This window comes from Hyperolius riggenbachi, chromosome 1 (genome assembly GCF_040937935.1).
Source record: "Hyperolius riggenbachi isolate aHypRig1 chromosome 1, aHypRig1.pri, whole genome shotgun sequence".
Taxonomy (NCBI): domain Eukaryota; kingdom Metazoa; phylum Chordata; class Amphibia; order Anura; family Hyperoliidae; genus Hyperolius; species Hyperolius riggenbachi.
In genome coordinates, this window is record NC_090646.1 from 23337222 (window position 1) to 23363691 (window position 26470).

Consider the following 26470-nt stretch of genomic DNA (forward strand, 5'->3'; position numbering starts at 1 on the left):
CTTGTCCCTCCCACTGTCGTAGAAGTCTTTCCTCCATGGGAGGGGACCTAACACTAAGGTATGCAGTGGCGGGTTCACTGAACAGAACAGGTATACAGTGGCGGGTTCACTGAACACAACAGGTATGCAGTGGCGGGTTAACTGAACAAGTATACAGTGGCGGGTTCACTGAAATGAACAGGTATGCAGTGGCGGGTTCACTGAACAGAACAGGTATGCAGTGGCAGGTTCACTGAACAGGTATACAGTGGCGGGTTCACTGAACAGAACAGGTATACAGTGGCAGGTTCACTGAACAGAACAGGTATGCAGTGGCGGGTTCACTGAACAGAACAGGTATACAGTGGCAGGTTCACTGAACAGGTATACAGTGGCGGGTTCACTGAACAGAACAGGTATGCAGTGGCAGGTTCACTGAACAGGTATACAGTGGCGGGTTCACTGAACAGAACAGGTATACAGTGGCAGGTTCATTGAACAGAACAGGTATACAGTGGCAGGTTCACTGAACAGAACAGGTATGCAGTGACGGGTTCACTGAACAGTACAGGTATGCAGTGGCAGGTTCACTGAACAGGTATGCAGTGGCAGTTTCACTGAACAGGTATGCAGTGGTGGGTTCACTGAACAGGTATGCAGTGGTGGGTTCACTGAACAGGTATGCAGTGGTGGGTTCACAGAACAGGTATGCAGTGGCAGGTTCACTGAACAGGTATGCAGTGGTGGGTTCACTGAACAGGTATGCAGTGGTGGGTTCACAGAACAGGTATGCAGCCAGGGACAAGCTAAGCCTAACTAATCTTTTCCTATGAGAGACAGTCTGCAGCAGCTCGCCCTACTCTCACTAACGCAGGCACACGAGTGAGCGTAATGGCCGCCGCTCCCTGCCTTTTATTAGGGAAGGAGTGGCTCCAGGGGCTAGTGTAGCCTAATTGGCTACACTGGGCCTGCTGACTGTGATGTAGAGGGTCAAAGTTGACCCTCATGGTGCATTATGGGGCGAACCGAACTTCCGCAAAACTTCGCCTGCGGGACGCGAACGCGAACCACTGAAGTTCGCATGGAACCGTTCGCAGGCGAACCGTTCAGCCCAACTCTACTCGGCGCCAGAGTGACTGACAGGGACATATGCATAGCGCTGCCCCTTGCCCAGTGGCATACTACCTGCCAGCAGGGCTGGGCCAAGGCAGAGGCAGAGAGGCTCCAGCCTCAGGGCGCTGTGTAGGATGGGGCGCACAGCTCACTCAGCTATCATTCCCCTATTGTATGTGAAGCAGAGAGAAATAAGAGGAGGGGATACATGGCAGTGACTGCAAGCCAGAAAACTAGAAATTAAGGTGTTGGGAGGGTTGGTGGTGAGGGGAGGGGGGGTTTGGGTTGGAGGCCCTGGGGAGCCTCTTAGTCTAATAGCAATCAGCGTGTGACGGCTGGGGTGGGAGGGATGGAGGGGCGCACTTTGGTGTCTCTGCTTGGGGGCTGGAGGACCTTGTTCCGGCTCTGCCTGCCAGACAGGAAGTATATTACTAACAAAAATCAACAGCTGAGCAACTAAAGAATATATATAATCACTGTATAGGGCAGTACAATTCATGAAACAAGAAAAGAGGAAGGGGCCCTAGTGAAGAAAGTATCAGACTGCATGTCCAAGTATATAAAAAATATTTACTGTAATTTAGTAAATATAACCCCATGCCTGTACCTCCTTGCTGGTGCTCAATCTGATTTGTTTTGAATCCGTTTTTGATATGCTCTATACCCTGTGGATTCTACAACCTGTGTGTAGAGTTTTGGAATATCTGCCAAGGCATAGATTTATAGATCCCAACTCCATGCAGTCTCCCCATGTTCACGCTTGTGCAATCCCTACACTCAGCTGTTTGATGACAGCTGAGCTTTGTGCACCTCTCAAATTGGCTCCTACCCCTGTGATCGCTTTGAGCCAATCACAGTGATCCTTGAGTAAAAATAGGAAAAAGTTCTGGTCCTTAAGGGGCCATAGTCACACTGTTAACACTGGTCACATTTAATCAGAGACGTAGTCATGGCCAAACATTGCAATTTCGTTTTCGCAAACATGTTTGCAAATTTTACCACAAAAATGTATGAACCAGAAATTTGCAGCAAATCCCATTGACTTTAATAGCAGGTAAACATCAAAAACCTTCAGGGCACCTCGGCAGTCAAAATTTATTTTAAAAAGGTATACAAAGTGTACAGAAAGCCGGACAGTGGCATGGTGGTGGGGGATCAGGGGCGAAACGTTCCTCCAAAAATATGTATGTCATGCAGAGGCTTTTTTTCATGTGTAAATGCCAAAAGTAAAAATAATAGTTTCTAGATGTTTTTAAATTACAGTCTTTAGAATGGAAGCCGTGTTTACCTGCTTAAAATTTTTTATGTGCAGCCAGTGTCTGAGATGCCTGAAACATTTTGTATTTATCTGCCTAAAGATTTTAAATTGCAGCCACAGTATGCGAGGCCTGAAAAAAATGGCAAATTACCTGCATGAAACACTGCTCTTGCAGCCACACTGGAGGCCTGAAAAATACATATTTAAATTTCAGCCTCTATATGAGACAAAGGCCAGAAAAATGGGGCAATTACCTGCTGAATAGTGTTGTGCCGAAATTTTCGTAATTTTGTAATTGCCATACAAACTGTAATTTTGAATTCCGTAAGTGTAATTTCGGTTTTGTAATTTCGCGTTTTGTCACAAATTTGTGTTTAACGCGAAATTTAGTAACTCCATGTTTTCTATAGAAACAAAGTTATTTTAGTTACGAAAATGAACGTAATTTTGTTTCTAATAGTAATTATGCACATTTAGGTAATGACTAAACTCAGGAAAGTCACTCATTGATTGCAATTACTGATTGCAATTACTGATAATGCAAAGGCCTCCGCACATGCTGTCGCTTTAAATGTATCAGGGGGCTCTATCTGCAGCCACTTCTAAGACGGGTGCTCTTTGACATGTGCACTTAGCTGTCATGTTGAGACACTTGGTTTTGGGCCTTGCAATATCTAATAATGCAAAGGTACCTGCAAGTGCTGTCGCTTTAAATGTATCAGGAGCCTCTGGACTGGAACACAATTTTAAGAAAGGTCGAATTTGCGTGTTAAACATGAAATTCTGATTTGTTTGTGTTACCTAAACTATCGTAATTACAAAAAGATTGTAATTACGAAATGACCCATAAACACGAAATTTTGCGTAATTTCGTGTAATTCACGAAATTTCGATTATGGCCATAATTGTAATTTCATGAATTATGTGAAATTTTGCGTAATCGTAATTGGGTCATTACGCTCATCACTACTGCTGAATAAATATCTAAATTTCTCCTCTGTAAGAGACAGAGGCCTGGAGTAACTGGCATGCTCCAGAGTAGTAATAAACATTATTTGTTTGGGTACAGCCAATTGAAGTAGGACCAAATGACACACTGGGTGCCTGGCTGGTGGTGGAGGAAAGCTGTGTCTGTGGCCATGGCGGACACGAGGCCTGGAGTAACTGGCATGGGCCTGACAAGTTTGCCTCAGGCAAAAAAAAGTCTAGAAGTGGCCCTGACAAGGCAGTATTCCATAATTCCACAGAAGATCTGCTTTTTTTTTAGCAGAAATTACTTCACATTGAGGGAGATTAATTGAGATAAGTAAAAGGGGTTAAAGGTTAAAAGAGGGAGGGTTAGTGTTAGGCACGGGGAACAGGTGAACTTTAAATTACGAGACTAGGGTAAGGCATTGGGGATAACTGGAAGGAGGAAAATAAGGCTAGGCTCTGGAAAGGGAGAAATGTCAGCATATTCAAATATATAAATATATGTCAAGATAGATTAGAAGCCCTATCACAAAAAGCTTAACATTTTAAATACATTATAAACAGGGACGTAACAATAGGGGATGCGACCCCTGCCCCCGCTAGGACCCGCTCAGGGCCTTTTTGGGCGGCAGGAGGGGTCGCAACATAAGAGAAGAGTGTGGCAGATCAGCAGGGAGGGGGGCATTCCCCCCCCTCCCTCATCTCATGCTCTTCTCTCAGCGCTCCCCCTCCTGCAATTATTGGTGGCAGCAGGCGGGCGGCAGGCTGAGCACATACCTCCATCGCGCAGGAGGTCTCTGATCAGTATTGTTACTTCCTGTGTAAACAGTAGGGATGATCGGAAAGAACAAATTCCGTTCTGCCGGAACTCGCGGATTCCGCCAGTGCTAAATTCCGTCGCTATAACATTTCCGCCGGATTTTTGCGAAATTCCGTGGAAATTCCGGATTCCGGCAGAAAAATTAAAGTAATCACAAATGAAACCTTATTTCTGCTAAATGGCAGCCCATAGCACCTGTTGGTTGTTCCTCTAGTCCTTTTTCCCTTCCCTCCTCCCTCATCAGGGGCGTTTCTAGTGAAGTGGGCGTGGCCATGGGTGGGGCCAAATGTAGATGAACTTAGCAGCGGTGTAAGCTACAGATAAGGGGCCTGCCCATCGAAATATTGGATGGAGCCCCCTGTCCTTTATTTAGATAATTTACAATCAGTATAGGCATAGATCAAAGATGTATACGCACATACAATTTTGATTGGTCAATCACTGACCAATTTTACCACCCCCGTGCAGTAAGTGGGCCAACAGACAATGAATTTGATGAACAGAGCTAAAATTGGCTAATCAAAATTGTATGTGTGTACCAGGCTTTACAGCTAATACTGTACATACTGAAAGTAGCAGGGATCAGCATACAATACAGCTGGTTTACAATCAGTAAAGGCACAGAGTAACACCTTACACTGTACACACTGGAGGTAGATCAGCACACAGTGCCGGCACTAGAGAACAGCGTATACTGTACATACTGTAGGCAGCAGAATTCAGCACACTGCAGCTAGCACGCCGAAAAATATGAGGGTCATGTTGTGCGGCGCGCTTGGCGTGCCGCACCGAAAAATGGGTGGGCCATGGACCAGAATGTGGGTGTGGTCACGGGTGGAGACAAATTTACATGAACCGAGCAATGGTGGGACATCAGATTAGGACAGTGGTGGTGAACCTTTTGGAGGCCGAATGCCCAAACTGCAACCCAAAATTCACTTATCTATCGCAAAGTGGCAACAGCAATTTAAACTAAATACTGTACTAGTGTTGGGCGAACACTTGGATGTTCGGGTTCGGGCCGAACAGGCCGAACATGGGCCAGATGTTCGGCATGTTCAGCCCGAACCCCGAACTCAATGGAAGTCAATGGGACCCTCGAACATGCCCATTTTGGGGGCCCTATGGGGTCGCAGGCTTAAGGGGGGAGCATGCCCCGATCGCGGGGGAGGGGCGGAAATTCCCCCCACCCCCTCCGCTAGCGCTCCCCCCTCTGCCCGTTTCCCCATAAAAAAAGTTTAATGCAAGTTAAATAGTACCGGTGGCTGGCAGTGGAGTGAGGAGGAGGAGTCCGAGTAGGAGAGTGATGCGTTGAGGCCGGGCAGCGGGCGGTTCAGCGGTAGTACCCTTGTGGTACTTCCGCCCTTTCTCTGACCTCACATCCTCTGCATACGAGGGTACGTGTCACGCGTACCCTCGTATGCGTCATCACGTAGAGGACGTGAGGTCAGAGAAAGGGCGGAAGTACCACAAGGGTACTACCGCTGAACTGCCCGCTGCCCGGCCTCAACGCATCACTCTCCTACTCGGACTCCTCCTCCTCACTCCACTGCCAGCCACCGGTACTATTTAACTTGCATCAAACTTTTTTTTATGGGGGAGCGGGCAGAGGGGGGAGCGCTAGCGGAGGGGGTGGGGGGAATTTCCGACCCCCCCCCGCGATCGGGGCATGCTCCCCCCTTATGCCTGCGACCCCATAGGGGGGCCCTGTTCGGCCGAACAGGGGCCCTGTTCGGCCGGCCATTGAGCAGTTCGGGCGAACCCGAACAGTTTGGCCGAACACCATTAGGTGTTCAGCCGAACTCGAACATCACCCGAACAGGGTGATGTTCTGCAGAACCCGAACAGTGGCAAACACTGTTCGCCCAACACTATACTGTACAAACGTTTTAACTCATACATGAACATTATGGAATACCCAAGTTGAAAATAAACTGTGAAGATAAACCATTTCATCCATCCAACTCCTGAAAAATGTATTCAATTTTTTAGAACCTCACAGTTTTATTTTCTGTTTTAAAAAGCTAAAAAAGTAGGTTTAATGCTATTGTCTCATATGATGAGGATTCAGCTTTTCCCATAGTCTCGCAGTTAGCAATCATGTGACCCACAACAAGACAAATTCAGCAATCATGAGGCCCCCATCAAGACAAATTCTGCAATCGTGAGGCCCCTATCAAGACAAATTCAGCAATCATGAGGCCCCCAACAAGACAAATTCAGCAATCATGAGGCCCCAGACATGACAAATTCAGCAATCGTGAGGCCCCCGACATGACAAATTCAGCAATCGTGAGGCCCCCAACAAGACAAATTCAGCAATCATGAGGCCCCCAACAAATCATGAGACTCTTAACAAGACAATTTCAGCAATCTTGAGGCCCCCAACAAATCATGAGGCTCCCAACAAGACAAATTCAGCACTCATGAGGCACATAAATAGACAGCATTTCACATAAATAGGCAGAATATGGTAGACACCTCTCTCCTGGCTTCTGAATTCTCCTCTACTGGCTGCTGTGCCTGGCAAGACTGTTTTTGACTGGATTGGGGATGATGTGTGGGCTGAAAGGCCTGACAGTGATGCTGTGGCCGATGCTGTGGCTGCTTTGGCTGGAGGTGATGCTGTGACCTGGCTGGCGGTAATGCTGGGCTGTTGAAGTAAATGCTGGCCTGACTGGTGGTTGGGTGGTGGTGATGTTGGGCTGGTTGGCTGGTGGTGATGCTGGGCTGGCTGGCCTGGATAGTTTAGGTAGTGACAGGTGCCCCCTAGTTAAGGTAGTGCCAGGAGTCCCCCAGTTTAGGTAGCGACAGAAGCCCCCCAGTTTAGGTAGTGACAGGCGCCCCCCAGGTTAGGTAGTGAGTGACAGGGACCCCCAGTTAGGTAGTGAGTGACAGGGACCACCAGTTAGGTAGTAAGTGACAGGGACCACCAGGTTAGATAGTGAGTGACAGGGACTCCCATTTAGGTAGTGAGTGACAGAGAACCCCATTTAGGTAGTGAGTGAAAGGGACCCCACGTTAGGAAGTGACAGGGACCCCCGTTTAGGTAGTGAGTGACAGGGACCCCGTTTAGGTAGTGAGTGACAGGGACCACCATTTAGGCAGTGAGTGACATGTGCCCCCAAGTTAGGAAGTTACAGGGACCCCCGTTTAGGTAGTGAGTGACAGAGACCACTATTTAGGTAGTGAATGACAGGGACCCCCGTTTAGGTAGTGAGTGACAGGGACCACCATTTAGGTAGTGAGTGACAGGGACCCCCGTTTAGGTAGTGAGTGACAGGGACCACCATTTAGGTAGTGAGTGACAGGGACCCCCAGGTTAGGAAGTGACAGAGACCTCCGTTTAGGTAGTGAGTGACAGGGACCCCTGTTTAAGTAGTGAGTGACAGGGACCCCCATTTAGGTAGTGAGTGACAGGGACCCCATTTAGGTAGTGAGTGACAGGGACCCCCATTTAGGTAGTGAGTGACAGGGACAACCATTTAGGTAGTGAGTGACAGGGACCCCCGTTTAGGTAGTGAGTGACAGGGACCCCCATTTAGGTAGTGAAGTGACAGGGACCAACGTTTAGGTAGTGAGTGACAGGTGCCCCAGGTTAGAAAGTGACAGGGACCCCTAGTTAGATAGTGACAGGAGTCCTCCTGGCTGCCGCTTCCCCCCCTCACTTTTTGCAGCCAGCAGCGTCAGACCACGATCAGCGGGTGACCCGACCAGATAGAGCGGGCGCCGGGCGCACCATGCTGTATATGCGGAAGTGATGTTACTTCCACATATCAGCAGTGTCCGCTAGGTCCTAGCGCCCACTCTATCTGGTCGCCCGTTGATCGAGGTCTGACACTTGGCAGCGGGGACAGCCGGGGGGGCAGTGGTGGCCAGGAGGGGGCAGCGGGCACCCCTGGGGAACCGATCGGGGGCACCCCAGGACAGATTGGGGACACGTGCTCCCCAAAATAGGGGTAGCAATGCCCCTGTCCCTCATCGAGGAGGATCTTGTCTTCCAGGGAATTGTAGGATTTCAAAAGCCAGCTCACATTCATTGGCCAGGAATCAAACCCAGGTCTAGTACTTGGTAGGCAACTCTCTTCACCACTATACCCCAACCAACACTACATGCTGAAGCCAGCCTAGCATGTACCATTATGAAATATCCAAGAGAAAAATGAGCTTTCTTAGGGATTTGTAGGATGTCAAAAGCCAACTTACGTACATTGGCCAGGAATTGAACCCAGGCCTAGCGCTTGGTAGGTAGCTATCTCCACCATTACACCACCAACACAACACACTACAATGCTACATGCTGAAGCCAGCCTAGCATGTACCATTGTGATATATCCAAGATAAAAATGAGCTTGCTTAGGGATTTCCGTGCTCTTAGTTGTCAGTCTCTCAGGACAGGGAGAAGGAACTTTTCTCCCCATGGGGCCAGCTGCGGTCGCATCTCTTGCAGGGTCTATTGTTACGCCCCTGCACCCTATGTATAATTAACCAGGCAAACATTGCTATTATTATTGATTTATATAGCACCAACATGTTTCATAAAAAGTAAGAAATGAACATTACAGATGGATCGAACCTCCGATTTTAGGTTTGCGAACCTCGAACACGAACTTCCGCAAAAGTTCAGGTTCGCGCGAACTTTGCAAACCGCAATAGACTTCAATGGACAGGCAACATTTCAAAAATTCAGACATTAATTCTGGCCACAAAAGTGATGGAAAAGAAGTTTCAAGGGGTCTAACCCCTGGAGGGGGGCATGGCGGAGTGGGATATAAAAAGTCCCGGGGAAAAATTTGGATTTGATGCACAGCAGGGTCTTAAAGGCAGAAATCACATTGAATGCTAAATTGGAGGCATAAAGTGCTTTAAAACATCTTGCGTGTGTATACATCAATCAGGTAGTGTAATTAGTGTACTGCACCATGGTAAGAGTGCAGGCCATGGCGGTTTTCAAGCCCATATGGTCGCCGGGCTGAGGTAGCTCAATGATAGAACAGTGACTGTACAGCTGATCTGATTTGGTCTGTCCACAATGAAGCAACAACCTTATTATCTTTGGTGTGCCAACTCCCGAGACACTCATATAGCCGGCAGTCATTGCTTCATTGTGATACGGAACCCCCTTCACTGCGGCAAGGTAATGATCACGAAGGGGGATGGGCACATGTACATGCCTTTTGTTTTGTTGTTGCAGCCGCAGTGCAGCCAGAAAAATTGGGCATGTACACGCACCAGAAAAAAATTATTATTGTTTTTGTTAGCAGCCACTGCTAGCAGCGGCCTTAAAAATTCAGGAATCAATCTTGCGTCCTGGACTCTGTTGGTGGTGGCGGAGAAAGCAGTCAAGCGGTCTGCAGGCAGAGATGCTGTGTGGGGATCGACTTAGTCTTGGGGCAGGCAGTCACACGGCATGCAGGCCGAGATGCTGTGTGTGGGGAATGACTTAGTCTTCGGGAAGGCCTGACTGTGCTTTGCAGACCAGGCATCCATGGTCAGATGGACCCTTGACCCAATGCTGTGTTCCAGAGATGACACCACTTGCTTTTCAACATCACGTGTACAGTTTGAGTATCGCCTTTTTTGAGAAATAATTGTGGCCTGGTATCTACCACTGCGGTGTGTGGCTTTGCTTTTGTGTGCTGCTTTTCCTCAGGTGGTCATCCCATTGTAGTTTGTGCTTTGTCATCATGTGCCTTCATAAGGAAATTGTCCTTATGCAGGTCTTGGTCTTTCCACGGCTCAATTTTCGGTGGCAGAGAGTACAGATGGCATTGCTCTCATCTGAGGCAGACACACACAAAAAATGTCCACACCACTGAGCCCTGGGATGAGGGCACTTTGGTGGTAGTGGCTGACTGAGTGTTAAATTGGGTGCCAGAATCAGAGCAGGAGGAGGAAGATATGTCACGGTTCTGTGCAGAAGCAGAGGAAGATGAGGAGTTCTGTGTTAAATAGTCAACTACGTCCTGACAATCTTGGTGTTTGATGGCACACGCCTTCCGAACATTGTACTTTGGTCCAGGGCTGCACGAAATCATGACAGCATGACCTCGAACAGACCTGCCGGGTGGCCTGCCTCTGGCTCTGCCTCTGCCTGTTTTGTCCATATTGGGGGGATGAAGTGAAAGGTATGCACTGACTTGACTAATACAATGTGCAGTCACACAGGTGCAGTGAAAGGTATACGCTGACTGCTGGTATAACAATGTGCAGTCACACAGGTGCAGTGAAAAGGTATACACGGACTGGTATCAATACAATGTGCAGCTGTCTCACACACACACAAGTGCAGTGAACAGGTATGCACGGACTGGTATTACAAATGTGCAGCAGTCACACACTGGCACAGTATAGCAATTAGCGAGGGCCAGCTGCGACTGATAGGGCTGTATATGCAAGTGTCAGTGGGCCACACACACCAAAAAAAAAAAAACATCACAAGAACATTAGCTCTCAAAAGAGCTGTTTTAGGGTTCTTTTTAGCAATAAGTATCAGCAAGGAGCAAGCTAACAACCCTAACAACAGCCTAACTAAGCTTTCCCTAATCTCTGCAGCAACCTCTCTCCCTTCTCTCACTATCAACACAGCACACAGAGCAAGAACATGGCCGACACTGCTGCCTTTTATAAAGGTGTGTGTGTGTGTGGGGGGGGGGGGCTCCAGGATGGAGTGTAGCCTGATTGGCTTCCATGTGTCTGCTGTCTGTGATGTAGAGGGTCAAAGTTTAGCCCAATGATGTAGTATAGGGGCAGATCAAACTCATATAAAGTTCGCGTTCTATCGCGAACGAGAACTATGCAAACCGTTTGGGCCATCTCTAACGAACATGGGGTACATAATAATACAGAAAATGGTCTACACGAATATACAAAATACAGAATTGGTATAAAATATAGATTTGGTAATTACAGTGACAAAAGTAACAAACATGTGACATTATGAATTTTTAATGTATAGAACAGGTACCACCAGATTCTTTGGTGAATGATCTAACTTACTTTTTGTCTTAAGCCACATATTCCAAGTTGATTTTTATTCTTCGATATTCTTTGTACAGCATGGGCCATGGCATATACTGCAGTGTATACATAGTAATGTACAGGAACATCTGGGTAAGAGTGCATGTTTGAGATAACCATGCTCTTGTCAGTACAATTCATTAAAGTGAAATTAAAACGTTCAAACCTTTCTGGATTTGGAGAAAGACGTTTAAAAAACAAAATCCAAAAATCTTGCAGAATTGGATCATTTGGGTATTGGGATGGGCCAACCTTATTTATAAAGGTCTTGAGTCCAGGAATAAAATTCACAGAGTATTGAAACTGCAGACTGCAGTTAAAGCTGTGTATTAAGCGATGATCAGAATTAAGGAGCATTTTCCAAGACTCATTGGTGATTACGGTCATATTGTAGAGAAGGGCTTTTGATTTAACTAACATTTCAGCGTACTCCAAAGAAAACAGGCCGCATATTATGACGACTTCTGTCGTTGAGTTTTCAATAACCTCCATTTTATTCCTATTTGTCTCCATGTTTGCTGATAAATGGACAACAAATTCAAGACAAATGCTGTGTGTGTTCATCAGCTTTGTAAGTTCCTGTAGTTCTGTTTCCCCACTTCCATCATGTGGGGTGATCATTCCAATCCAGTTCCATCCAAAGTGTTCCAGACACTTTACAGTGGCTGCGTAGCGGAGGCGGTCATCAGGAATCGTCCGGTAATAGTTTGGATATGTTTTCCTGTCACTCAGGAGGGGATCAGTGACTTGGAAACCAATCTTGGGCAGGGGAAAAAAGTAGATTATTATAAAAGTTTAATCCATGAACACATTGGGGCCCATATAGAATTAACTTTTTCTCCTAAGTGATATTTTTAAATGCCTGTTAACTACCTGCCGATCTCCCCACGCCGATGGGCGTCAAGTCCTAGGGCTCTGTTTTACAGGAGATCGCGCACAGGCTGCGCGCATCTCCTGCTTGGTGGGCGGAGCATACCTCCACCTTCAATCTCGGGAAACTGTTACACAGTGAAGCCAGCGTCTTTACATATAGTACAGCGCTGCGATCAGCAGCAGCAGTGCTGTACTGGGGACAGCCATGTCACACGGCTGTCCCCCTGGGACATTAGAGAGCGATTGGCTCTCATAGGCAGAAGCCTATGACAGCCAATCGCCAGGATTGGCCGGCTGGAAGAAGGGAGGGGTTTAAACAAAAACAAAAAAAAAGAAGAAATAGTGTGAAATAATATTTTTTTTTAACATAAATATGTATTAAAAAAAAAATAAACACGGGGGGTCGGATGAGATCCAACTCCACCAACAGAGAGCTGTGTTGGTGGGGGGGGGTAAGGGGGGGGGGGAATCACTCATGTACTGTGTTTTGCGGCCCTGCAGCTTGGCCTTAAAGCTGCAGTGGCCATTTCAGTAAAAAAGGCCTGGTCTTTAGGGGAGTATAACACTGCAGTCCTCAAGTGGTTAAATAACCAGCAAGCAAGAAAATAGTTAAAATAGTTTTGATGGTACCAGGGGCGTAACTAGAAATCACTGAGTCCCCCTGTGAAACTTTGGATGGGGCCCCTCCCAGCTGTCGTTGCTGGAGGGGGGAGCGCTGATGGTAGACTGAGGGAGGGGGGAGTCGGGCCACTGCTGTTTATGCCTGCTGCTCCTCCTTCCTGTGCTGTGCCCCCTCCTGCTCCTATTAACCACTTGCCGACCGCACGCTTATACCGTGCGTCGGCAAAGTGGCAGCTGCAGGACCAGTGATGCAGTACTGCGTCGCCAGCTGCAGGCTAATTAATCAGGAAGCAGCCGCTCGCGCGAGCGGCTGCTTCCTGTCAATTCACGGCGGGGGGCTCCGTGAATAGCCTGCGGGCCACCGATGGCGGCTCGCAGGCTAAATGTAAACACAAGCGGAAATAATCCGCTTTGTTTACATTTGTACGGCGCTGCTGCGCAGCAGCGCCGTAAGGCAGATCGGCGATCCCCGGCCAATCAGCGGCCGGGGATCGCCTCCATGTGACAGGGGACGTCCTGTCACTGGCTGCACAGGACGGATAGCGTCCTGTGCAGCCTCGATCGCCGGGAGGGGCAGCAGGTAGGAGAGGGAGGGGGGAATTTCGCCGCGGAGGGGGGCTTTGAGGTGCCCCCCCCCCGCATCACCCAGCAGGCAGAAGAGATCAGACCCCCCCAGCACATCATCCCCATAGGGGGGGAAAAAGGGGGGCAATCTGATCTCTCTGCCTGCTACCTGATCTGTGCTGGGGGCTGCAGAGCCCACCCAGCACAGATCAGTAAAAACAGCGCTGGTCCTTAAGGGGGGGTAAAGGGAGGGTCATCAAGTGGTTAAGAAAAATTAGTAAAGTTTAAAAGAGGGAAGATTAGTGCTTTACATGAGGAAGAGGTGAACATTAACGCATAAGACTAGGTTCAGGCATTGGAAATAACAGGGAGGAGGAAACTTAGAATAAAGCGACTTCCTGTAGCCCACAGTAGTGTAAAGTGCAATGCAAATACAGATAATAGTCTGTTTATCCGGGGATCCAACAAGCTTCAAGAGTTCTGCTCAGACAGCTCCCACCCCCACCACACCTCACGTGTATCACGGTCTTGGTCGCTTTGTCTAAGGTCACTGATTAAGTTTGGAGCATACTTATAAATGCTGAAACCCGGGTCTAAAATGATCATGTGTTGGCTGGGCTAGTTCTAGACTTTTGCCACCTGAAGCAATACATTGTGAGGACCCCAATCCTCCAATACAATCCCCCCCCCGCCCCTCTCCACCACCACTGTGTGTGTGCAAAAGCCAGCCCATCGGGCTGTGCATTGCAAGCTCTGGCACTATGCTTACCTCCCTCTGCTTCCTCCAAGACAGCAGCATCTCCTTCCTGCTGGCCCACAACATCTGATCCCCAGGATGCCGGGTATGTGCTGCACTGGCACCGCATCACTCCCCCGCTCTCTGCAGATTAGTGATGGGACCACCAGCAGGCATGCTCAAATCTGAATTCGGGAGATACCCGGATATTTCTATCTGGATATCTCCCAGTAAAGCTGTGTGAGTGTGGGGGGGGGCGTCAATCTTACCTGACTGACGTCTTCTTGCTCCGTCCCTCGGAAGGAGGAAGTGTTTGGAGTCACGTGACCGCAGCGTGGACCACATCAGGGTCGGACTGGGACACTGGGGGCCCACCAAAGAAATTTCAACCTGGGGCCCACACATCCCATGATTGCTGTGAAAAAAAGGGCGTGACCATGCACCGGAAGGTGGGCGTGGTCATGATGTATTATGAACAGGGCCAAATGTACATGATCTTAGCAGCATTGTAATTCAGAGACACTGCTGCCCAGCAAAAATTTGCATAGAGTCCCCTCCTTCAATATAAAGTAATGTCCTACTTTGCAGAGGTTGCGACCGTATCGGGGCCCTAAAGGGCCCTCCCTCAACTACAGTATACCTCTCGATTGGTCCTGTGCTCATAATAATCACTTCTATAGATACTTTGAACAGTGGTAATCATTAACACGTTATTTCCCATCCCCTTCTTGCACCTCTGACACTGTAGTTGCCATTATATGACACAAAACCTGAGCAACAATTAGATTCAACAATTTTACTTCCTACATAGGTAGTATTAAAATATAACTTTTAATCTTTTCCTCTAAAATAGAGCAATGTACAATAGACTGACTGTCAGTATATATATTTTCTCATTTTACTTAAACTCGGGGTAATTAGTGAGTCATATCAGAGAAAATCTCCTCCCCTTGAGTCTAGTATAAATTGTAGTAATTACAAATACCCCCCACCAAAACAAAAACCCGACATGTTTCACTTCCTTGCGGAAGCTTTTTCAAGGGAATAAAGTGCTGTGCATAAGTGCATAGTGCAGAGTGCTAAGGTGCAATTACATCAGACAATACAACAGAGAGTCATAGAGCATGTCTGCTCATGACAGCAGTCAAAATAAGACTGGCTAGAATGGAGTCTTTTTATACTCGTATGGTGTCACATGTCTGGGGGTGTGTCACAGATCCACCCCCGTATCACTGAACTGGCCTGTGATTCGTTGGCCATAGTATCAGTTTCCCCATGTGGCCAATCCCAGAAGATCTCCATATACTTCCATAGTTTCTCAATATTCACTTTCTAAACATCACTGTATCCCCAGACTTACAGAATCCGTGTCCGCTTACATACAGTATAGAAACAGAAAGAGGAGGAGTGGTAGCACAGGCCACCAGGGATGATAAAGGTGATCGCATGAAAGTGATCAACCTTTCAGACTATGTTTTGGATAATGATGAGATTGCAGTCCTATCAAAAGGTTTATCATATGTCCCCACCCCCCACTTTGATTTGTTTGAGACAGTTAAAGATCTTAACCTATTTGCCAGAAAATTAGCAATACATAAATTCATGAATACTCCCACGATGGTCACTAAGAGAACAGAGGAGAGAGATAGGGAGATAATGGAAGCATTAAATGTGTTACTTGATGATAATATTACGGGAAATGTACAGTTGGATACTCCGAAAAGTGATCTGCATAAAAAAAGCAAGTTTTGCCCTAGTATTTCCAATTATCCGACTATTCAGTGCTTCCTAGATGTTGTAACTAGAGATCTTGAACATCTTGCAAGTTCACCATACGAGTATAAAAAGACTCCATTCTAGCCAGTCTTATTTTGACTGCTGTCATGAGCAGACATGCTCTATGACTCTCTGTTGTATTGTCTGATGTAATTGCACCTTAGCACTCTGCACTATGCACTTATGCACAGCACTTTATTCCCTTGAAAAAGCTTCCGCAAGGAAGTGAAACATGTCGGGTTTTTGTTTTGGTGGGGGGTATTTGTAATTACTACAATTTATACTAGACTCAAGGGGAGGAGATTTTCTCTGATATGACTCACTAATTACCCCGAGTTTAAGTAAAATGAGAAAATATATATACTGACAGTCAGTCTATTGTACATTGCTCTATTTTAGAGGAAAAGATTAAAAGTTATATTTTAATACTACCTATGTAGGAAGTAAAATTGTTGAATCTAACTGTAGTTGCCATTGGCAGGTTTTGGTGCGTCGTATCAATTGTTATGTATAGAGTGCTTGGGGGCCCCATTGTAAAATTTGCATCGGGGCCTACAGCTCCTTAGCTACGCCACTGTTCTCAGCATGAGTGATTACAGCACTGAGAAGAGAATTTTTGTGCTGCAGGCAGCGATTGGAGCTCTGTCAGACAAGGAGGGAGGGCCCACCAGAGGCCTGGAGGTGGGGCCCACCAAGGGAAAAAACTGTACTACTGTGGCCCAGTACGACCCTGGACCACATCGTGGGAGGTGCCAAGGGACGGAGCAAGAAGACGTCAGTCAGGTAAGATTGACCCTCCCCCACACAGCTTTACTGGGAGATATCCGGATAGAACTATCCGGGTATCTCCCGAATTCGGATTTCAGCATGCCTGATCACCAGTCACATGTGAAGCCCTGCTTCCTCTCTAACTACAGCGGCACCTCATGTAACCCGGAAACATGTAACAAGTCACATGAGGCACCGCTGTAACCATGGATACAGGACGCTGGACGGGTGGATGGAGATCCCATCGCTGGAATGCTGAGAGCAGGTGAGTGAAGCAGCGCCGTGCATCTGGGGAGGGGGAGAGCAAGGAGGGGGACATTTAGGGAGGGGGGAGCCACCTCCTGCCGCCCTCTAATTGTTGCCGCCCTGAAGCACATGATTCAGGTTGCTTTGTGAACCTCCCCTGTGTGTTGGCGCGTCACATGCATGGCCACGCATAATAGTTTTTGGGGTATTGTTCTTATAAGAATTGATGATGGGCCCTGCCCTCACTGTCCACTGAATTTAATTGTTTGTAATGATTTTGAAGCAAAGGTCCCTAATAAATTCTATTGATCAAATCTTTATTCAGTTTGAGTGTACCTAGTATAATCATGTCCTGCCAGCCCACCAGCTTAGCTATACACCAGAGCCGCTCAATATGCATGTGCTTGCATGATTTCCTGCTGTAACATGTTCTACCACTATATTCCTTTACAACAAGTGCTGTCTTTATGACCAGCGATAACACATCAGCATGATAGTCCTCAAACAAAAAGGGCCCTCATCGTGCCCTCCACATGGCAAGTGCAAATGTAATATTGTCAAAGTACAAACTTTCTAGCTGTTATGTACAGGGGTGTAGCTACAGTAAGGAGCTGTGGGCCCCAATGCAAGTTTTACATTGGGGCCCCCCAAGCACTCTATACATAACAATTGATACGGTGCACCAAAACCTGCCAAGGACCACCACAGTGTCAGAGGTGCAAGAAGGGGATGGGGAACAGCTTATTAATGACTAGCTGGACGCCCGGCGTAGCCCGGGTATGTATTTGGCCGGTGTTGGCTCCGCCCACATTTCCTAACCCTAACACACAATTACTCAATTACTTAATGACCAAGTTTGTGAGCTTTGCAGTCTTTGGCATCAATAATTTGCATTGAAATAAAATTAATCTGATTGGATGTGGCTACACACCTTTTCTGAATTTGAACCCCTATCACTCAATGGCAATCTGTATCAAGTACTGGCGATTAACAGTGCAAGAGGCTTGTGCCATTAACAGTGCAAGAATGGCAGCAATTTAATATTCCCTTAAAAATCAATAGGTAGATTTTGATTGGTTTTTGTAGGCTCCACAGCTTTTGAATATTAATCCCAGTCACCCAGTGACCACCTGTGCAAAGTTTGAGAACCCTACCATTAACAGTGTAAGAATGGTTGCTGTTTACATTTTCCCAATGAAATTTGTATTTTTCTCCACCCACTGATGTCCTGAAATTGTTTAGGTATGTATTTGGTGTTGGCTCCGCCCACTTTTCCTAACCCTAACACACAATTACTCAATGACCAAGTTTGTGAGCTTTTTGGTCTTTGGCATCAATAATTTGCATTGAGATTAAAAAAAAATCTGATTGGCTGTTTGTGGCTCCACCCCTCTTTCTGAATTTGAAAACTAGTCACCCAATGACCAACTGTACCAGGTTTAAGGCTTGTGCCATTAACACTGCAAGAATGGTAGCAATTACATATTCCCATTGATAATCAATAGGTAAATTTTGATTAGCTTTTCTATGCTCCACCCACTTTTCTGAATATTAATTCCAGTCACCCAATGACCAATTGTGCAAAGTTTGAGAGCCCTACTATTAACAGTGTAAGAATTGCTGCAGTTTACATTTTCTTAGTGTAATGTGTATTTGTCTCTGCCCACTAATGACCTGGCATTGCCCGATTATGTATTTGGCTGGTGGTGGCTGCACTCACTTTTCCTAACCCTAACACACAATTACTCAATTATTCAATGACCAAGATTGTGAGCTTTGTGGTCTTTGGCATCAATAACCTGCATGAAAATGAAACAAATTAGATTGGCTGTTTGCGGCTCCACCCCCTTTTATAAATTTAAACCCCAGTCACCCACTGATCAACTGTAGCAGGTTTGAGGCTTGTGCCATTAACAGTGCAAGAATGGCAGCAATGAAATATTCCAGTGAAAAATCAATAAGTAGTTTTTGATTGGCTTTTGTAGGCTCCACCCACTTTTCTGAATATGAATCCCAGTCACCCAGTAACTAACTGTGCAAAGTTTTAGAACCCTACAATGAACAGTGTAAGAATGGCTGCTGTTTACATTTTCCCAGTAAAATTTATATTTGTCTCCGCCCACTTATGACCCGGCGTTACCCGCTTATGTATTTGGCTGCTGTTGGTGGGCAACACTTTCCTAACCCTAACACACAATTAATCAATTACTCAATTACCAAGTTTGTGAGCTTTGCGGAGTTTGGCATCAATAATTTGCATTGGAATGAAACAAATCTGATTGGCTGTTTGTGGCTCCACCTCCTTTCTGAAATTGAACCCTAGTCACCCAATGATCAACTGTACCAGGTTTGAGGCTTGTGCCATTAACAGTGCAAGAATGGCAGCAATATAAATATTCACCTTGAAAATCAATAGGTGAATTTTGATTGGCTTTTATAGGCTCCACCCACTTTTAAGAATATTATTCCTAGTCACCCAATGACCAACTGTGCAAAGTTTAACAGTGTAAGAATGGCTGCAGTTTACATTTTCCAGTGAAATTTGTATTTGTCTCCGCCGCCTTTTTGGTTATGGGAATAAAAAGTATCCTATACTTTATTCCAGGTAATGTACTATGTGTGTGCCAAATTTCATTCAAATCCGTTCAGCCATTTTTGCGTAATCGAGTAACAAACATCCAAACATCCGAACTTTCCCATTTGTTATATTAGTAGGATTACCACTATTCAAAGTATCTATAGAAGTGATTATTATGAGCACAGGACCAATAGAGAACGAATACATACTGTGGTTGATGGAGGGCCCCATGGGCCCTCTCTGGCCCAAGGGCCCTGATGCAGGCCGCAACCTCTGCAACCCCTATTGCTACGCCCCTGGTTATGTACCCAACTTAAGGGCCATCAGTAAGTGCATCCATTGTGTCACTACTTGGTCCCCATAAAACAAGTGCCACCATGATATCCTCTCTATAGCCAGCAAGCACCACCATTCCCCCAGATACAGAGTATAGAATAAACAGAGAAAGTTACTGTTACCTGATTTTCCAGTGGTCTTTTTCATTCATGTACAAAAAGTATTTTATTTACTTAAACTACACTAGTCCTTTCTATTACCACTATTGTCCAACCACTTTAGCTTTGCATTAGGATGCTGGATGGGAATGCATTTTGGATAGACATACATATTTTTAGGAGAAAATGAACCCCTGCCCCAAACAAGATGGGAGATTAATTTAACCACTTGAGGACCAGAGGTTTATACCACCCTAGTGACCAGGCCATTTTTTCAATTCGCCACTAGATATGTCACGAACGGTTCGCCTGCGAACGGTTCCAGGCGAACTTTGGGGGTTCGCGTTCGCCTGCAGCAGGCGAACTTTCGCGGAAGTTCGATTTGCCCCATAAAGCTCTATTGAGCAAAAGTTTTACCCTCTACATCACAGTCAGCAGGCACATTATTGCCAAACACACTGCTGGAGTGTGTATTGCGCATGCGCGCTTTAATCGCGCATGTGCAGGACTTACACGCCGGCCGCCGTGATGACGCGAGGCGGCCGGCGTGTGACGTAATCCGCGTCATACGCGGAAGGAGCAGCCCGACACTCTGCCGAGTGTCGCCCGGGCTGCGGCCTGTCAGCTATTCCGGAGCGGGGAGAAGGAGAGGAGCCAGGATGCCGGCGTGGGACCTCCCGACCAGCACTGGGCTGGAGAAAGCCCCTGGTGAGTACAACTTTCTTTTTTTGGGTGAGCTCGGAGTCCCTTTAAAAAAAAAAATCTGTGGTGCTTCATACTCCGGTGCTTTTAAATTCCAAAAGAAGGACTGTCCCTTTCAGAAAGGGATGTTTGTAATCCACATCTGTAAAGTGTTCTGATATTTTTTGTTGCATTTAGATGCAAATCCTTTGTATTATTAAGTACTAGCTGAAGGCCCGTTGTTGCCCGGGTATGCATTTGGCTGGTGTTGGCTGCTTCCACTTTTTCTAACCCTAACACACAATTACTCAATTATTGAATGACCTAGTTTGTGAGCTTTGCAGTCTTTGGCATCAATAATTTGCATTGAAATGAAACAAATCTGATTGGCTGTTTGTGGCTCCACCCCATTTTCTAATTTTGAACCCCAGTCACCCTACGGGCAACTGTACCAGGTTTGCGGCTTGTGCCATTAACAGTGCAAGATTGGCAGCAATTAAATATTCCCCTTGAAAATCTATAGGTAATTTTTGAATGGCTTTTGTAGGCTCCACTCACTTTTCTGAATATTAATCCCAGTCACCCAGAGACCAACTGTGCAAAGTTTGAGAACCCTTCAATTAACAGTGTAAGAATGGCTGCAGTTTACATTTTCCCAGTGAAATTTGTATTTGTCTCCGCCCCCTTTTTGGCTATGGGAAGAAAAGGTACCCTGTACTTTATTCCAGGTAATGTACTATGTGTGTGCCAAATTTCATTCAAATCCGTTCAGCCATTTTTGCGTGAACAAGTAACAAACATTCAAACATCCGAACTTTTCCATTTATAATATTAATAAGATTAATATAGTGCTGACACCTTCTGCAGAGCTGCACAGAGTATATAGTCTTGTCACATAACTGTCCCTCAGAGGAGCTCACTATTAGGGCTGCTCAAAACCGAAACCGGGAGACATCCGGATAGTTGCTATCCGGATATCTCCCAGTAAACCTGTGCGGGTTGGGCGGGGGAGGAGGGGGGGAGTCAATCTTACCTGTCTGGCGTCTTCTTCATCTGTCCCTCGGTGCCTCCCACGATGCGCTTCAATTGGCGGGCACGTGATTACAAACACTTCCTCCTTCCGGGTTGAAGGAGGAAGTGTTTGCAATCACATGACACGCGTGGAGCGCATCATGGGAGGTGCCGAGGGATGGGCGAAGAAGACATCAGACAGGTAAGACTGGCCCCAGCCCCGGTTTACTGGGAGATATCCGGATAGCAACTATCCGGATGTCTCCCGGTTTTGGTTTTGAGCAGCCCTACTCACTATCTAATCCCTACCATAGTCATATTTCTATGACCATATCATATAGTGTATGTATTGTAGTCTATGGCCAATTTGGATGGAAGACATTTTACTTATTTGCATGTTTTTGGGATGTGGGAGGCAACCGGAGTGCCCGGAAAAAAACCCACACAGACACGGGGAGAACATACACACTCTGTGCAGATAGTGCCCTGGCTGGGATTCAAACTGGAGACCCAGCACTGCAAGGCGAGTGCGCTAACCACTATGCCACCGTGCTGCTGATGCAGGCATGGTGGTGTAATGCAAAGTACAAAAACAAAATACTGATCACTCTCACCTGAGTATAGCGGTACAGGCTGAGGAGCTGGGACAGGGCAAGCGTTGTGGTAAATCCCGAGTCACCAACAAAACCGGCAATTTCACCGTTTTTCATGCAGGAATAATTAGGGGCCTCTTGCTGGTGACCGGACAATATCTTCAGGGCGTACCTGACTGACTTCTTTGGATCTGCACATGTGTCATAGAGGTGATAGCCTAACGTGATGTTGGGTAGAAGGTTGAAGTCCTTATTAATCTCATTAATGGTAAATATGAAGGTCAGTATGTTTCCATATTCCTGTAAATAAGGTCTGTGGAGAATAAATCAAGATATGTTAGGTTGGATATCTTACCAAAACATTAAGACTTAAAGGGAACCTAAACTGAGAGGGATATGGATGTTTCCTTTTAAACAATACCAGTTGCTTGTCAGCCCTGCTGATCTCTTTGGCTGCAGCAGTGGCTGAATCACACACCTGGAACAAGCATGCAGCTAATCCAATCTGACTTCACCTGATCTGCATGCTTGTTGAGGGGCTGTGGCTGAAAGTATTAGAGACACAGGATCAGCAGGAGAGTCAGGCAACTGGTATTATTTTATAAGGAAAAATCCATATCCTTCTCAGTTTCGGTTCCCTTTAAGTGAGGCAACTCTTTGTGCTCTTCACATGTTGGCCTAAAGTTCTACTAAACTCAAAATATAATTGTAGTAAGAACATTATTTATATGGTGATTCGTTCTGGAGCTAAAGGTAAATGATTTTCAATAGTGCAAGGGATCTGTCATAAACACCTACATACGAGACAAATACAGAGTCCCTCAGTATGGTAAATGAACTATACATCCTACAATAGGAAACTTGTACATGCATTTAGAACCATAAACATATACACTGCATGTCACTATAAGTACAGGTGTGGAAATATATGCAAATGTGCCAGCAACAAACATTGATCTATAACCGACCAACCACATAATCATTTACGTAGTTAGTTTGTAAAAGACATTCATCCAACAAACTCAACCAGGAAAAAATAAATACCATATTTTTCGGACTAAAAGATGCTCCTGATTATAAGGCACGCCTAGGTTTTAAGGAGAAAAAGCAGGGGAAAAATATATATATACTAAACCTGGTGCATCCATGGTGAAGGGGCATTTTATGGATTATGCCCTCTTTGTACCTCATTCCCCTCTTGTACCTCTTGTGTCTCCCTGTGTCCTCCTGTGTACCCTTTGTGCCCCCCTCTATGCCCCTTTGTGTCCTCTGTTTGTCCCTCTGTGTCCTCCTCTGCATGGTCACAGTACAGGGATTCCCCGACATTGCGGCAGGTTGGAGGTTCATATTGGCAGGCATTCACAAGTCAGGAACTCCCTGCATTTGGACTATAAGACGCAGTGACTTTTTCCCCACTTTTGGGGGAGAAAAGTGAGTCTTATAGTCTCAAAAATACTGTTCTGCACCCTTACAGATCCTAGTTGGTCTGGCAGGTCGCGCTGCTGTGAGAGGCATAAGACGGAGCGGAGGAGGCGGAGCGGGGACGATAATTGAGGAAGCGGCCGTCAGCTCTGCAGGGCCGGATTTACCAGAAGGCACTGTAGGTACGTGCCTACAGGTGCCTAATGATGGAAATGTGGCTCACTCCCCTTCCCAAGTGCCTCCCTCCCTCCTTTCCTATACAGAGTCCTGATGAGAGTATAAATGAAGAGTTACTTAACCTGCTCTCGCCATTCCACTGACAAAATCTCCCTTCAGTCAAGGACACCTCTAGCTACTTAATACTGCGGTTCTTCAAGCTACCTAATACTTGGGGGCTTCTAGCTACTTAACCTCCCCGGCGTTCTATTAAGATCACCAGGGCAGCTGCGGGAGGGTTTTTTTTTAATAAAAAAAAAACTGTTTCATGCAGCCAACTGAAAGTTGGCTGCATGAAAGCCCACTAGAGGGCGCTCCGGAGGCGTTCTTCCGATCGCCTCCGGCGCCCAGAATAAACAAGGAAGGCCGCAATGAGCAGCCTTCCTTGTTTTGCTTACATCGTCGCCATAGCGACGAGCGGAGTGACGTCATGGATGTCAGCCGACGTCCTGACGTCAGCCGCCTCCGATCCAGCCCTTAGCGCTGGCCGGAACTTTTGTTCCGGCTGCGCAGGGCTCGGGCGGCTGGGGGGACCCTCTTTTGCCACTGCTCGCGGCGGATCGCCGCAGAGCGGCGGCGATCAGGCAGCACACGCGGCTGGCAAAGTGCCGGCTGCGTGTGCTGCTTTTTATTTCGCTCAAATCGGCCCAGCAGGGCCTGAGCGGCGACCTCCGGCGGTGATGGACGTGTAGAGTCGTCCATACCACTGAGGAGGTTAATATTAAGGGTACATCTGGCTGTTTAATACTAAGGGACTCCTGTAGCCCCCTGTGATGCTCAAGAGAAGTAAGGGGGAGAAGTGACAGCTGGGGCAGCCATCACACTTGCGCTGTAGTGTGGTGGGGTTTGTAGGTTCATGGAGGTGCCAGGACATCTGTGCCTATAGGCTCCTGTGAGGTAGATCCGGCCCTAGACAAATGTATACTTTGTATGTATGTATTTTATATTTTCCAATGTTTCACGATAGTGCTCTTGTCTAATACTGTACATACTTTGTGCAGAATGAAACTATAGTATTTATTTTATTTAAAAAAGCTTCCTCCACAGTCTCACAGTGAGCAGAAAACAGGCCTCCAATAATGATGTCTCCTTCCTGATGATATTCATATTCTAGAGCAGGCTTCAGTGCAGTAAGTGAGCAGGAAGATGTCACTGCTGGAGAAGATGTAACTTGTAACATACAAATCCACAGATCATAGATAACCAGGACTAGCAGCCCGTCCATGTCTCAGGATCCCACAATGACAGTCTCAGGTCCCCACACTGACAGTCTCAGGTCCCCACACTGACAGTCTCAGGTCCCCACAACGACAGTCTCAGGTCTCCACACTGACAGTCTCAGGTCCCCACACTGACAGTCTCAGCTCCCCACACTGACAGTCTCAGGTCTCCACACTGACAGCCTCAGGTCTCCACACCAACAGTCTCAGGTCCTCACACTGACAGTCTCAGGTCTCCACACTGACAGTCTCAGGTCCCCACACTGACAGTCTCAGGTCCCCACACTGACAGTCTCAGGTCTCCACACTGACAGTCTCAGGTCCCCACACTGACAGTCTCAGGGCTCCACACTGACAGTCTCAGGTCCCCACACTGACAGTCTCAGGTCTCCACACTGACAGTCTCAGGTCACCACACTGACAGTTCCAGGTCCCCACACTGACAGTCTCAGGTCTCCACACTGACAGTCTCAGGTCCCCACACTGACAGTCTCAGGTCTCCACACTGACAGTCTCAGGTCTCCACACTGACAGTCTCAGGTCCCCACACTGACAGTCTCAGGTCTCCACACTGACAGTCTCAGGTCACCACACTGACAGTCTCAGGTCCCCACACTGGCTGGAATCGGTGGCCTGCTGCTCCGCCATCAGTTCCACGACAGCCTGTGCCTGACTGTGGTCAATGGGCCATTGACGTTGACCCAAAGATGGGCGCAACACACTGCGGCTGCACTTCTGCTTTCTCCTCCACAACTGTGCGGCCAGTGGCTGGCGGCGGACCAGTCACAGACCTGCTGGCAGTAGTGGTAGCAATGACACTGCCTCTCCAGGTGGTGCCTTGCCCTGCCAGTCATTGTACAGTACAAATATAATAAGAAAAACAAATATATATATATATATATATATATATATATAAAGGGTGGGAAAGGGTGTAAACTTTAATAAAGAGGGGTGGATTGGTGACAAAAAATTGAAGTTTTTTTTTTTAACTAGTTGTAGACTAGAAGACAAGTCACTCAGTCAGTACAAGTCCCGAATGTTGACAGTTAAGGTGGCCATACACTGGCCCGATTCGCGGCCGTTTCGACAGCAGATTCGATCCTGGGATCGAATCTGCTGCCAATCGTTCGCACTAAACGCACCCGCCGATCCGATTTCCTCCCGTCGATCGCGCCGTGCGGGAAATTACCCTCGATCGCCCGCGGGTAGGGTGCGCGTCACTAGCGGCGGCCGATCCGATCAGGTATACATTACCTGAAGCTGGCTCCCGGGCGTCTTCTCCGCGCTGCACCGCTCTGTTCCGGCTCCATCCCGGCGTTTCCTGTGTCACTGCAGTGACCAGGAAGTTCAAATAGAGGGCGCTCTATTTGAACTTCCTGGTCACGGAGTGACACAGGAAGCGCCGAGATGGAGCAAGAACAGAGCGGTGCGGTGCAGCGTGGAGAAGACGCCCGGGAGCCAGCGTCAGGTAATGTATAGGGGAGGGGGCACAGGCGGCAGGAGCAGCTCAACAGATTGTGATCGGTTTCAGGCTGAAATCGATTCACAATCTGTTTGCAGTAAAGCTAG

The 26470-nt window shown here is 47.1% G+C and overlaps 1 protein-coding gene across 1 annotated transcript in view; it reads right to left on the reverse strand.

Moving 5' to 3' along the window:
* The window catches only part of LOC137523745 (vomeronasal type-2 receptor 26-like), a 50774-nt gene extending 25225 nt beyond the window's left edge, over positions 1-25549 (reverse strand). The window contains exons 1-4 of the mRNA XM_068243642.1: positions 25500-25549; positions 22065-22356; positions 11415-11921; positions 11329-11332 (exon numbers count right to left, since the gene is read on the reverse strand). Of these exons, the coding sequence (XP_068099743.1) occupies positions 11329-11332; positions 11415-11921; positions 22065-22356; positions 25500-25549 (853 nt within the window). The remainder of the gene's footprint in view (positions 1-11328; positions 11333-11414; positions 11922-22064; positions 22357-25499) is intronic.
* Between the last annotated feature and the right edge of the window lie 921 nt (positions 25550-26470).